Raw genomic sequence first — 14,455 nt, forward strand, 5'->3', positions numbered from 1 at the left:
AATAAAGCTGTGTTTTTTTCCATGGTTCCAAAGCAGGGAAGATTAGATACATTTCAAGAACGGAATGGTCAGCTTTGTCAAATGCTGGCACTGTAAGATGAAAAGTTAAAAAAAAAAAAAGGTATATTAACTTTAAAAGCCAGAGGTCACTGGGGAGCTTAGCTTGAGCAGTATCAGTGGAAGATATGCGGGAAGAAATCAAGACAGTGTGAGCTGAAGAGTGAGTGAGCGGATTAAATACAGGCATCCAATTTTGCTCCCTCCTGAAACACCACCAAAAGCACGGTAAAGGGATTTTTTTTAAAGACATAAGCCCACAAGGACGGAGGAAAACAGAAAAGGTGACAATAGCAACACAACTTTGTAAACTGGATAGCGGATGGATTACTTAGCAGCCCTGAAAACGCTGAATCCTAAGCTAACAGTAGGGAAAGCTGAGAACCAACCAAATGTACCCTGAAGAATCCTCTAAAGCCTCAGGAACTGACAGGCATCTCTGGAAATGGGAATAAAGATCAAGGGACTGAAATAAGGATTGGATGAACTTTTGGACATGTGGCCTCTCCTACTACCTGGGCAGAAGTCTAAAGTCCTATTTTCTGGAGAGGATAAAAAAGAGGGTCTCTGGCAGTCTGGCCAGGAGGACACCAATACATCGTTAAAGACAGCAGTACCATACCAAAAATGGGGATTATACAAAAATATGTATACCGCACATTGAGATCATCCCTTTGCCCTGTCCTCCTCAATCTCTCTACTCTCACTCACCTAAAATGCTGGCAGCCAGCCCTTAGTCCTTCAGGGAGGAGACTGGAAGAGTCTTCTCTGTGGAAACTGACCAATCCAAGAGAAAAGACCTAAAGATACTGACATCAGGATTTCTTAGCCAACGGCCCAGCCAGATCTACCAAGAAGTTCAGAGTAGACCAGCCCAACCCGCACGATAAGAACTTTGGATCCATACAAGCAGACAGCAAAGGACTACAGACATCTAAAGAAATCCTCTAACCCTAAGGATAGAAATCAAAAGAGGGGGAAAGGACCTTGCTGGAATGTGGGTATGCAAGAAGAAGAAAAAAAGATCGTTTTTAATTATCAGTAATATGGTCAGAGAGAAAGATATTATGGCCACTTAAAAAGTTCACAATGCCATTAAAAAAGAAAATTCAGAGAAATGGCAGCTCTTTGAAATTAAAAACTTGTTAGCAAAAACTGAAAAACTCAGTAAAAGAATTTGAAGATTAAGTTGAGGAAATCTCTGAGGAAGTAGAGCAAAAAGGCAAAAAGATGGAAGCTGGAAAGAAAAGGTAAGGTTAGACAACCTGTCCAACAGAAGGCAGACACCTGATTACAGGTGCTATAGGAAGTCAGGGGAGAGAAGGTGGAGGAGAGAAAATCATCAGCCACACAGCTCAGTATATCCCAGGACGAAAGGGCACGAGTTTCCAGACGAAAGGATCAGGAATCTGACAGCCTCAGAATTCTCAGTAGTAACACTGGAAGTCAAAAGGCAATGGAGCAATGCCTTCAGTGTTCTGAAGGAACCTTATTTCCAAGCTAGAATTCTATCCCCAGCCAAATAATTAATCAAAGGGGAAGGACAGAATAAAACATTTCAGACAGGTGAAGTCTTAAAATATTTACCTCCATACCCTCTTTCTCAGGAAGCTACTAGAGGATATGCTCCATTAAAAGGAGGGAGGAAACCAAGAAAGCAGAAAACGTGGGATATGGGAAACAGGAGGTGGGCAACAGGAGCCCCAAGATGATAGCTGTGCACCTGCAGAGAGGGCCACTGGCCCTGCCTGGAGCCCGTCAGAGGCGCCATGGATTGAAAACCTGAGGTGACCGAAGATGATGAGAGGAGACAGAGCATCAGGGCATGAAACACTTATAAACAATACAATAAAATAATCAACTGTAATAAGAAGACAATTTCAGGGGTAAGAAAAAGTAGCCGCAGTTCATTCTATGGCTCAGCTCAGAACAGTAAACTTAGTCAAAACAAAGCCAACACTGAATACTGATCCAACCAAAATCACAACTTCCTTTGGAGGATGGGGGATTAGAAATGGGAGCATGAGGAGGTGAAAGAAAACAAAATCCCAGTCTCCATAACGGGAAGTCAAAAGATAACGTCTAAAACTGAAAAATCAAGAAGTATCAACACACGCTTGTGGTTTATAAATATGGAGGTAAACACCAGAAGAATAAACCAGGAGAGTTAGATTGTAGTCTTTGGGAAACAAATGGAGAAGAGGATACCAGGATTGCTATTTTTCTGAAACAACCCTGTAGAACAAGTTAACTCTTCATGTGAACGAGTGACTTTGGTGAAAATAAAACCTCAAAAAAGTGAAGGAGTTATAAACGATAAAATAGTGACAGCCAGAGTAGGCAACTCTGAGAGTGCCTGACGGTGAAAGGGAGGAGAGCGATAGATGAGCAGATAGAGAAGGATGTGGATGGCTCGGGTTTTCTAATGTAGGAGATAAGAGAGCAGGGGAGGTGCTGACGGAAAGATCCAGCTGAATGAGGGAGTCTGAAGATGGGGAAGCTAGAGGGGTAGATGGAGTCTCCTGCCAACTCGTGCTGGGACTTGCGTCCCACAGGCAAAGCGATGCTTCTAATGGAGTGCTGAACAGTACGGGTGCAGCGACGGGAGAAGGTCTGTAGATATGGTTATAGAAGGAGAGGGAGGGTCTCTTTTCTCCTTGAGGCATGGTCATGAGTTCAGAGTCAGCAGGAAATGAGTGGAGAGGATGAGAAGAAAAGTGAGAGTATGATCTACTCCTTGCTGAGGGGGAGGAGAAAGTTACTAACTGCAGGCACTCTGCATCTGAAGAGTGCCTAGCGGAAGCACCTTTAGTGCCCCACATGGTGTTCTAAGAAATGCTCAATAACTGAATCTTCTAAAAAACAAACCAATGCATAGAAGAAAAGGATGGAAGCAAATAAAACAAAATGTTGAAAGTATTATGTCTGAATGCTAGTAGGTTCTCTTCTGTTCTCTATTTTTCAATTTTGAAAAGTACACATGTATTATATTATAATGGAAGTATTAGTCCTCATTTTTCAAAGGGAATCCTAAGTTTTGGTTCATAGAACCGAGCAGCACACATTGACGACACTAAGTTCAAGAGATAACGCTTATAGCAAGACACCAAAACAACCTAAATGTTCATTCTTCAGTGGAGAACTGGTAAAATAATTATGCCACGTATGTACAGTTGAATTCTAATGCAGCTGTTAAAAGAAGAGGATATGAAAGTATCTCCATGATACATGGTTAATAGATAAAAACAAAATAATGAGCAATCTACCACTTCTATAAAAAGCTGATATTGAGCATGAAATTTTATATAGAAGGACCAATAAAAAGAATGAGGTATATGTATACAAGCTGATAGGGAAACATCTTCAAAATGTATTACTAATTGAAAAAAGAGGGTATGCAACGGTAAGTACAGTACGTTACCATTTTGTTAAAAACAAAAAGTGCCAGTGACTATAAAATGTATAATCCAGAAACTGGCAAGGGTACATGCCTCTAGGAGGGGGATTTCTTCAAATAATGGAACAGTAAATACTCTCTCACAACCAGAGGAGCAGCTGATTCACTGGGATGACTACTAAGTAACATGGTACACAGAGGTGCTGACCTGTTCCAGCATCACGATGGAGTCCTGGAGCACTCCTTTTAAGCGATGGGCCTGATCTTTGCTCTTTTGAATATTTTCTGCTCTTGACACCATATCAGAGGCTAAACTGAAAGAAAAATACCATCTTAAAGATCAAGGGAATAGCTTCTAGGCTTTCATCTCTAGAAATCATCAGTGCCCTATAAATTTGCAAATAAAACAAAAAAGTTTATGACTAGAGAATAGTTGGCAGACCAAAGTCTCTAAAATTGGAATTAAGTTCCCTGCAGCAAAGGAATTATTGACAATAGGTTGCGAGGGAAGAAGACTTACTTAACAGATTTCTCTTCCTGGAGGTGAAGACGGTAAAAGGACTGAGCAGCGTACTCTATCTTTGACAGCTTCAGAAACAGCGTCACATTCAATAAAACCAGCAACAGCAAACTAGGCAGAGCAAATCAGACCTGGTTAATCCACTATTACTCAGACCTAAAGCATTGCTAGCGCAGAACAGACACACAAAACCTTCAAAAATGTATATTATCCAGACTAGTTTCCAATTATTATTATTTAAATCAATTACCCCTATTTTATTGTATGAAATACTTATTTGTAAGTATTCAGTGGATGTTGAGGGAACAGTTAGAAGATAACTAGTGACAATAAAGCCCCCAAACAAGCAGGTTGGGATTGTCCCTGACGTCTCTTCTCTGCTAGGAATCCCAGCCAGTGTGGATGTGCGACCACTGGCTTAGAAATCTACCATGTTAGCTTTCAAGATCTATTTTTGGGTGATTTTGTCTTAAGCAATTACACATACATAATACTGTACTTCAGAAAGGAAATGAAGATCAATATGGATTTGATCTTAGATCGTGATGTACCTCTTATTCTCAGCAGAAGCCAAAACAAATTCACATTCACAAAATCACCGTTCAGCAAAAATTTCTTCTGGTTCAACTTAGACAAAATTCCAAATCCCAAACATACATTAATTGGATCACATATAAAACATTACCTGCTAAATAAACTTACTCTGTTGGCTCTCACAATAGTATTTCAAGCGAATGAACGTATCTCATTACACATACATGCAAATACATAGGTGGCATCATATCTCTCTGTTTTTTTCTGTTAAAATATTGACTTGCCCTTAAAAATACATCATATTCACTTTTACCCATCCAGAAGATTTTTCTTGAAAGAAAACTAAGGTAGTAGCAAGAAAATCAAATCTATGAAATTATTGTGTCACTGAAATGGGGTATAGATCAACATTTCAACATCTGACTGTAAATCTTCTACAAAGTAATACAAAAGATCACAGATAATATTTACTATTCAAAATCGTCACAGCAAACCAATGGAAGCAGAATATGAAAACCTTTTATAAAACTCAAAAGGCACAACAAACATTTTGTATGTTCTGAAATCTATAATTAGAAAAAACAGCTGATATAAGAACTTCATTCCAAAACCCAGAGTGTATCATCCAGTCAGAACTAATTCAATTAAATGTGATGGACTACCTCAAGATCCAAGTACAGCCATGGAGAAAACAGTAGTCTAAATAAGACTGGCTGAGTAGATTCCAGTAGAACACTGAGATTCAGACTAATTGCCCCAGTATTTCTCACCCTACAATCCTCAGAACATTTGCATCAGAATAACCTGCATGTGTGTTTTAGAATACTACTGATTCCTGATCCCTACTCAAGACCCACTGACTCGATCTGTAGGACTGGGGCTGGGAAATCTGTATTTCAGCAAGTGATTCTTATGCACAGTAAAAGGTAAGGACCACTGGTCTAACCAAGTAGAGTAAACAAAATAGCATTGTTGGGATTTCATCAGCCTGCATATAAAAATATCCGGAACTCCCTTAAGGATGATGCTACTGTCACTGAGAAACCCTGATCTTTGTCTTGGCTCACGGCTACGTGGAATAAAGACTATATATCTCCCAATTTCTTTGCAGATAGGTGTGGCCTTGTAACTAATAACTGGCCAATTTTATGTTAATAGAAATGTTCTAAAAGGGAAGGACAGGGGCTTCCCTGGTGGCGCAGTGGTTGAGAGCCCGCCTGCCGATGCAGGGGACACGGGTTCGTGCCCCGATCCGGGAAGATCCCACATGTCGCGGAGCGGCTGGGCCCGTAAGCCATGGCCACTGAGCCTGCGCGTCCGGAGCCTGTGCTCCGCAACGGGAGAGGCCACAACAGTGAGAGGCCCGCGTACCGCAAAAAAAAAAAAAAAAATTCCCTTTAAATTTATGGTACTTCCCTAAAAATCTATGATGGTAGAATCAAATCAGATTACTTTAAAAAACAAAAACATTTACTGAACGTGTATTTGGTATTCCCTCGAATTTAACAGTTCTTCTGAAAATCATTCAAAAACTATCAGACTGAAGCATATAAAATTACTGTTTTTGTAGGCCAAAATTGGTCAAATTGTGGTAATTTCTATATAATAATATACAAATACATTCAAATTCTTTTGGAAACCATTAAAAGATAAGTGAGGACACAAGCAAACTAAGCGTTCAACACAAATACTTACAAAATACTCATCACCACAATAAGGATGGTGTTATAGCTTTCAATTTCCTTTTTCTTTCCTGCAAATTACAAAAAAAGGCCGATTTAGAATCAGGATTGTTTAATTTCATTTGAAAAGTACTGGAAAAGAAGTTTTTTAAATTATTTGTAAAGACAAAGTGATTTACAGTGAATTCCCTGCACCCCTCTTCTGACTTTTGATATCCTGAGTATTAGTAAACAAATCTACAAAAAGAAACCCTGTATCAGTTCTGCAAATTTGGCCTATATTACAGATTAATTTGTTCTAAAATTAAACAAGCAATTCAATATATCATGTATGATCTGTAGCTAAGTTCCATCTCTGCGAATAATATTTGAAATAGTTTTACGTATAATGCTTCCCTCCTTAAAAAAAAACTTTTTTAATCATCCTCATCTGTTCTCTGTTTCCCAAATTTTGTTGTCAAGTGCCAAAATTAAAGAGCTATTAAGTTGAAATGGTAGAAAAACATATTCACACTAAGATGTAAACCTTAGAAAAGGATTTGATAATGTAGAAGGATGAGAAGGTATGACAGCTTTATAGCACTGAGAGAGGGAGGGAAAAACAGTTAGTAGGGGCAAGATGTCTTCAAAATTGAGAGTAGAGATAATCAAAGTCACCTTCTATCTCTGCAATTTTGCTGGGCTGGCCCTGATAGTACATAAGGAATAAAAGCATACAAACATGGTAGTAGATTCAAGGGTAGAAATCAAATGCGTACAAATGCTAGGCAGGAAGTTAATGAGTGAAGCGTCCAGCAACAGGGTAAGAGTCGTGGGGACTGGTGACCTGGGGAGAGTGCACGCTCGGTCAAATGGGGCAGCTACTACTAAGCTCCAGCCACCTGCTGCTACGAAGGGATGTGGGTCCAGGGCTGCCAGATCTGAGACTCTATATAAAAATGTCCAAGGTTTAAAATACCATGTGGGCCCAGTAAAATACTTCTACTGGCCACATGCCTGCCATTTTGTAACTGCTCCTTTATACTTATATATTGGTTTTCTTTAAGGAAACCAGAGTTCGACAAACATTATTGGAAAAGGAGAGGAGAAAGTGAGACCTCCTAACTGACGTGTCTTATAAACAAGAGGCATATTTGGCTTCATATAAATTAAACTTATAAGGAAAAAAAACTTTCATCTCTGTTTACCAGGTAACAGCTACCTGTAATATCCCCTTTGGCATCTAAGCCCAGGTCTCCAGAAGAACGCTGAGAAGAAAGTTTAGGAGCTGTTTCTGCTGTTCTGTTGACTGTTCGCCTTCTCCTTCGTAGGCCACTAAGTTTTCCAGGGTCTTCAATGGGCTGATTTACCATAGATTCTTCCATTAACAAATCTGATTCTAAGAAGAAAAAAATCTTTAGATAGTGGAGAAACCTTCTCAACTATAAGATACTGGGGGGTTGGTCACTGTTTTGTTCTCAGTTTGCTTTTTTTTAGACCTTGGTAACTTTCTTTAACTATTACTCAGATTCTTATGGCCTAGATTCAAACTTTACTCTTAATGAAAAGTTTTGGAGTGTACGATGATCCCATAATGAGGCTGCATTATTCTAGGAAGAATGAACTGTATTAATTAATGACAGGATCATCAGAGCAAATTTGCCATGTGCTATATTAAATATTAATGTAGAGATTTCAGTTATGGAAACAACCCACTTACATTGGATCATTAGAAAGATTTCCAAGATAGATTATAGTACTTCATTGTCAATCTCAAAGGAAGGAGAAGCATATAATAGTTCTAATTTACAATGAGGGTTTGCAAAAAAGGAAGCACTAGTAAAGAAAATCTGCCAACAACCTATCGATAAAAACCTCATTTTCCACATTTGTTTTAACCTTTCCCTTCACCAGATTTTTCATTAGAAGTTCATTATCTAGTGGCCAAACTCATTTCTGAGTTTCATTTTTCTAGTGATCTGGAGCTTAATAATCAAATAACCAAAGACAAGGAAACAAGGAAAATAAATAATCAACAAGCTGGATGATGAAGCCTTAAATTACCCTGAGTTGATTGGCCACCACCTTTCCTTTAACTAAAATTAATTATGCTCACATATGTATATATATATATGTTTTTTCCTCATGTATATTTTAAAGAATATCCAAACAGAACAACTACATCACCTCCCCAGTCTAGTACCCACCTCCACCAAATCCACACATGTACGTGGTACCATTGCTAGGTGGGCCTGCATAAACCTAGGAGAGCTGCATTGGTAAGGGAGATGTGGGCCTGAGGAGGCTCCAGACCTTCGTGGGTACAAGTGCATACTTGTGACCGGATTACCCAGTCCCTCACTGCAGTCAGCTTCCTTGGCTCCTTACAGAGGGAGGGAGTGTGACAGCTCCTAACTGTGTGATCTTGGACAAGTCACTTAACCTCTCTCTCTGTGTGTTTCAATGGAAAAAAAAAAATAGTAGTACTTATATCTCACAGGGTTGTAAAAAACAGGTTGATATTTATAAAGCACACAGAACAACGTCTGGCATATCATAGACATTATATAAGTGTCTGGTAGACCAATGAAAATTAGAAGTTTTGAAATTCCAAGTGGAGTAGTTAGAACCACTTCAGTAGGAGTCATTCCAACATCACCTACCAGTTCCTGCTATGAATCCAAATGAAGAATCCATCCATTCTGTTAATAAATGCCATTTTTACAAAAACAGATAAATCAAGAAATTTACAAACCAAGCTGTTTGAAATAGTCCGCCAAGGAACTCCAGGAATTCTTCTCAATTAAAGATTTGACAATGGCCCATGGTTGTTTTTTGTATTTCAAATCTGTTGAAACTCTAATAGATAAGGAAGAAAGAAGAATATTTAATTTACGAATTTTAATTATATTATTAACATTACAATTAGATGTAGGAATGAATTCAGCGGAAAGCCAAAAGAATTCAAAGTCATTAAGACTATTAAAAAAAAAATTGTTCACTGATAATGAATTCTTTAAAAAATTACTGGGCGCTGCTAAAATTTCATCAACTTGGCATTTTATTTCTTTCCTTTCTCTAACCCTGAATTTTCTTTACTTAAATAGCAATAAAGGCTCAAAATAAATTTTAAATTTCCTAAATGCCTCGTATAAAAAATCTCTAGTGGTCATACATTAGCTGCAAGTCACTACATTAGCTGAGACTAGGCCAGCTGTGTGATGGCCCAGCACCATCTTCAACACGCCAACATTTCTGGTCTCCCATCGCAACAGAGCTGTTTACCGCCCACCACGTGCTCCTCAAGTCTCCCAGTCCCCTTGCCATTAAACGGGGTCCTGTGAGCATTTCCGGCCACTGGACTGCGAGCACAGCTCTACAGCTCTCTCTTCCAGTGGCAAATGAAATGACACATATTCTGGATTGTGCAGCCCCGGGAGGTCAAAGCCTTCATCAGCCTGGGTCCTTGAGTAAGGATCCCCGCCCCTCTGCGGATTGCCGGTGGACACGTAAAGCAAGAAATAAAGCTTTGTTGTGTACGGCTACTACTAAGATTTCGGGATTGATACGTTACCAGCACACAATGTAGCCTGTCCTGACTAAAACACTCATTTACAGCAGCTCACCTCAACCGGCATTTCTGCTTTGAAGATCGGATGATATAGTATCTGTTCAGAGTATAGAAGTAATCATGGTAGGGGACATCGTGTGTCAGCACTTCTGAATCTACCAAGTAAAATTGTGCTTCCCGACTTTCTTTATACAGTCTCTGCCAAAATAAGATTAAGTTTTTTTGCATGTACATGTTTAATACATCAAATTCCTCGCCAATATAGTGCCTATATACTCGAATTCCTTCTCACCAATTACAAAAAACATGAGAAGCCTATATACAGAGCCAGAAGGGCCACCATGTTGGCTGTGAGATCTATGAATTGAGACGGGACCTGCAGAAGTAGTATTTGCTACCTCTCTGTCACTTCACTGTATAACTGTTTTTTTCCTTTCTTTGAGGCATGAGGAGGAGAAAGGAACTTTTAATTTTATCTTCTAGAGAAAAATCTCTCGTGTGTGTTAGTAATTTATAAAGAATTGCAAATGTTCCTGGTAGGGAAACAATTCAAAATTCAATTGAACAAAGCCAGGACCCCACTCTAAAATTCATCAAAGTTTAACAAAACCACCCTTCACCAAAAACGTGAAGGAAGGAGACAACCACACAAAACACTGCTTTCCCTAAACAGGATCAGAAGTGGTTGCTGGCCAAATCTTTCTCATTTTCACCTTACCGATTCTGCCCATCCTCTAAGGTTATCAAAGACTCTCCCATTCAAAATACAAAACTTCTCTTAAATGTTTGAAAATCATTGGAAGAAAAATATTTAAGTCCTTTTGAACACTGACGGACAAAAACTATGACAGCACAACTAATTCAGATGTTAATAAATATTTTCTAACTTTGCAGAACAGTTATACTATATGTCAACAACAACTGGCCAAACATAAACCCCACTGTATGACAGTGACATGCTGGTCACACAGTAGACAGAGCGTTAAATATCTTACAATCTCTTCCTCATATGTCACAGCAGCCATCTATTATTTGGCTCTAACCCTTGACGTGATCCAGTAAATCAGATTCCAGTAGTGTTCTTTTAAAAACCATTTATTATGGAAGAGTTCAAACATATACAAGAGTAGAAATGAACATTATACAATAAACCCTCATAAGCTCATCAACCAGCTTCAACAATATTAACTCCTGCCCAGTCCTGTTTCATCTGTACCTCTCCCCATATTCCCTCCCTCTACTCCCATCCTCTGCCTGACTAGATTACTTTTAAAAAACACCCTAGATACCAGCATAATTTCATCCAAAAATACGTCAGTATATCTCTTTATAAATTCCTCAGTATATCCCTTTAAAAGATAAATATTCTCTTCTTTAAAATATAGCTACAATACCATTATTGCACATAAAAATGAACAATTCCTTAAATCTCAGAAATACCCTTTTACAGTTGGTTTGTCTGAATTAGGACTGAGTTAATTTGGTTGATATAACTCTTAAATCTCTCTTAACCTGTACACAGTTTCTCCTCTATTTTTTTCCTTGCCGTTTATTTATTGAAACTGTCCTGTAAATTGGTGACTAGGACCTATGACAGACATCTTCCCTCTTCCCACATGCACGATTCTTTTGGAATACTGGCAGCATAGACATACCTGCTTTTCAGTGACCGTGGTGCACTTTCCAGTTAGTGGATTATTAAGGACTATAGTGTAGGTCATGGTTCTCAGTTGGTCACCTCCAGGCTCTACATTCCAAGGGGTAGATACTATATCTAATCACAGCAAATATAAAAAGAGTTAGTTCTAGAAATTTGAGGGGTATGGCTTGGAATGGAATCAAAGAGGGAGTTTTTGAATTATTTCAATTTTTATTTTTGACCAATCCTAACTTCCTTATAACTGTGTTATTAGTTTAACATTAAACAAGAGTAAAATCACATGTTAGGCACTCTTCTTGTATGTGACATACGCCCCACCTCATTCATTTACTTCTAAATTGTAGTCTATTAAAAAACTTTTTTCTTTTCTCTAGAAGATAAAATTAAAAGTCATTTCATCAGTAGGCTTCTTTTTAAAGTCCCCAGTACCTACAAAGAGAAGTAACGGTGCTGGCCCTTATTAAACAGAGATAGAACACTTCAACGTTCCCATCACTGAGGACAAGACCTTGAATTATGCAGCAATATGATCTGATTCCAACTTGTGGGGAAATCACGTCGATGAGAAATCGTGCAGTGTTAATGGTTTATCTGCTGAGATCTTTAATCAAGGAGGGAGCAATGGAATATAAATAAACTATGTAAACTTTTCTATATGAAGAAAGCTATAGAATAATCTCTCTGCATTTATGGCAAGATCTTGGTCAAAATTCTCTTTTATTTACTTAGCAACAACACAGTGAGTAAAAATACACTCTGAACAGAAACATATCTTTAGAACATAGCACCATACATTAACAAAGGTCCTTTAACAAGCGAAACACTAGGAAAATATAGGTAACAGCATCATGAACTCTATTCAAAGATCTGACTAAGCCGGCTAATGTTGTCGGCACAGTGGATTTAGGCAATTAGTATATCTGGCTGCTATTCATCAATGTCCTAAAACATAGGAGCATTTATCTAACCCACTACCCATCATCAAAGGATTGAAGCAAGGCTTTATGATATATCCAATTTTGCTCAACTTCTTTCATTTACTTAGGCCTAGAGATTTAATGAGGGATCCTGAAGCTGCCTTTTGCATATCTAGAAAAATTGTGCAAGCAAATTAAAAAGGCAACGTTACAAACCATGGGATCTACAATACAGAATTTGCTGTAAAAATGATTTATTTAGTTGTCCAAGAAAGAGATATAGAATTAATTATAAAACTTTTCAAAAGATCACTTTAGTCATATGTCAGCCTGTTTCAGAAAAATTATACAAATAGTCCATTGTTAATCAGCAACAGAATTTAAAGATATCATTGAATTCTGCCATTAAAACTGCACACCATTCAACAAAGCAACTATCAACAAAGATGAAAGTGTCTCTCCCACTTGTATCTTCACCAATGTTGCCAACAAGCCTACTGAACATAATGTGCCAGAACATCGTCTACTTCAGAGACAGAAAGTAGAACAGTGGTCGTGGGGAGAGGGGGAAATGCAGAGTTATTGTTTAATAGGTACAGAGTTTCAGTTTAGGAAGATGAAAAAGTTCTAGAGATGGATGATACTGATGGCTGCACAACAAAATGTGAATGTACTTAATGCCATGGAATTGTACTTAAAAATGGCTAAAACGGTACATTTTATGTTATGTACATTTTACCACAAGAAAAAAGACTGGTGAATCTAGGTAACGGGTATAGGTTTTATTATACTATTCATGCAACTTTTCTGAAGGTTTACATTTTTTTCAAAATTAAAAAGTTGAATAAAAAGACATAAAACTGAGCTTTGAATTACAAAAGTAGTGTCATACAATAGTAAACAAAGATTTAGAAGAATCCAATTTAGATCATTTTTATTGAAAATTATTAAGAATTACCATCATTTTTAATAATTTAAAATCATTATTAAAAAATAGATCCAGCAGTAGCTATTTTAATGCTGAAATTAGGTTAAATTCACAAATTACTGACCATACTAAACTTTCCCATTAAATTCTTGATATTTTTAGAAAGGAGGCTTTGAGACCCATTCTCAAGAAACACAACTTTGATTACTAGGTAACAAGTTCAGAAGATAACATAATAGCGTGCAATCAGAAGCAGATTATCTCTTTTGGGGCAAACCTTCTGACTAATTCTAGGTCTAAAGGCAACATGCCTCTAACTATTTACACTTGTGATCAGCCAGAAGGCTTTGCTGCCCAAAGCCATTTATAGCATCAGATAGCAAACACAGTCATCCATATTGAAGCTAGATATGATATCAGACACCAAATGCAGCTATGATTCAAAAAACAAACTTCATTTAGTACCAGCGTGGAATAACATGCTAGTTTCTTGTGGGCCTTTTCAGCCATAAAAATAGTGGTGCAACATCAACAGGCATCATCTTAGAAAATTAAGAGAAATTATGTATCCTACTCTTCTGAAATAGCAAGTTCTCCAGGTAGACATGAATGGCAAAAAGATACAAAATGGATTCAAAACAGATATAATAAGTTAAATATAAGCTACTGAGTGAAAAGATTTATATCCCTCAGGTATTATACATTTTTAAAACTGGAAGAACTGGGGCTTCCCTGGTGGCTCAATGGTTAAGAATCCGCCTGCCAATGCAGGGTACACGGGTTCGAGCCCTGGTCCAGGAAGATCCCACATGCCACGGAGCAACTAAGCCCGTGCACCACAACTACTGAGCCTGCGCTCTAGAGCCGGTGCTCCGCGATAAGAGAAGCCACCGCAATGAGAAGCCCGCGCAACGCAACAAAGAGTAGCCCCCGCTCTCCGCAACTAGAGAAAGCCCACACACAGCAACGAAGACCCAATGCAGCCATAAATAAATAAAATAAATAAGTTAAAAAAAAAACTGGAAGCACTGAAAAAAGTAATGATTTTTAAAAACATGACATTCTTAATATAATCACAAGACTCAATAGCTATCAATTAGAAACTGCTTTGCTACTCTACTATAAATAATAAGGAAAAATTACTCTTTACAACTGAATCTATATCAACGATATAATCTATGAATATGTAATTATGTTTACATAAAAGTTT

At 38.0% G+C, this 14,455-nt stretch overlaps 1 protein-coding gene across 2 annotated transcripts in view; it reads right to left on the reverse strand.

Annotated features, from left to right (window-relative positions):
* GRAMD1C (GRAM domain containing 1C) overlaps positions 1-14,455 on the reverse strand; it is an 82,443-nt gene that overhangs the window by 3,299 nt on the left and 64,689 nt on the right. For both annotated transcript variants that reach the window (XM_032631643.1, XM_032631644.1), the window contains 7 exons: positions 11,396-11,514; positions 9,796-9,938; positions 8,925-9,028; positions 7,392-7,568; positions 6,204-6,261; positions 3,975-4,085; positions 3,663-3,768 (listed from right to left, as the gene is read on the reverse strand). In XM_032631643.1, the coding sequence (XP_032487534.1) occupies positions 3,663-3,768; positions 3,975-4,085; positions 6,204-6,261; positions 7,392-7,568; positions 8,925-9,028; positions 9,796-9,938; positions 11,396-11,514 (818 nt within the window). The remainder of the gene's footprint in view (positions 1-3,662; positions 3,769-3,974; positions 4,086-6,203; positions 6,262-7,391; positions 7,569-8,924; positions 9,029-9,795; positions 9,939-11,395; positions 11,515-14,455) is intronic.

Source organism: Phocoena sinus, chromosome 4, assembly GCF_008692025.1.
Source record: "Phocoena sinus isolate mPhoSin1 chromosome 4, mPhoSin1.pri, whole genome shotgun sequence".
NCBI classification, from domain to species: domain Eukaryota; kingdom Metazoa; phylum Chordata; class Mammalia; order Artiodactyla; family Phocoenidae; genus Phocoena; species Phocoena sinus.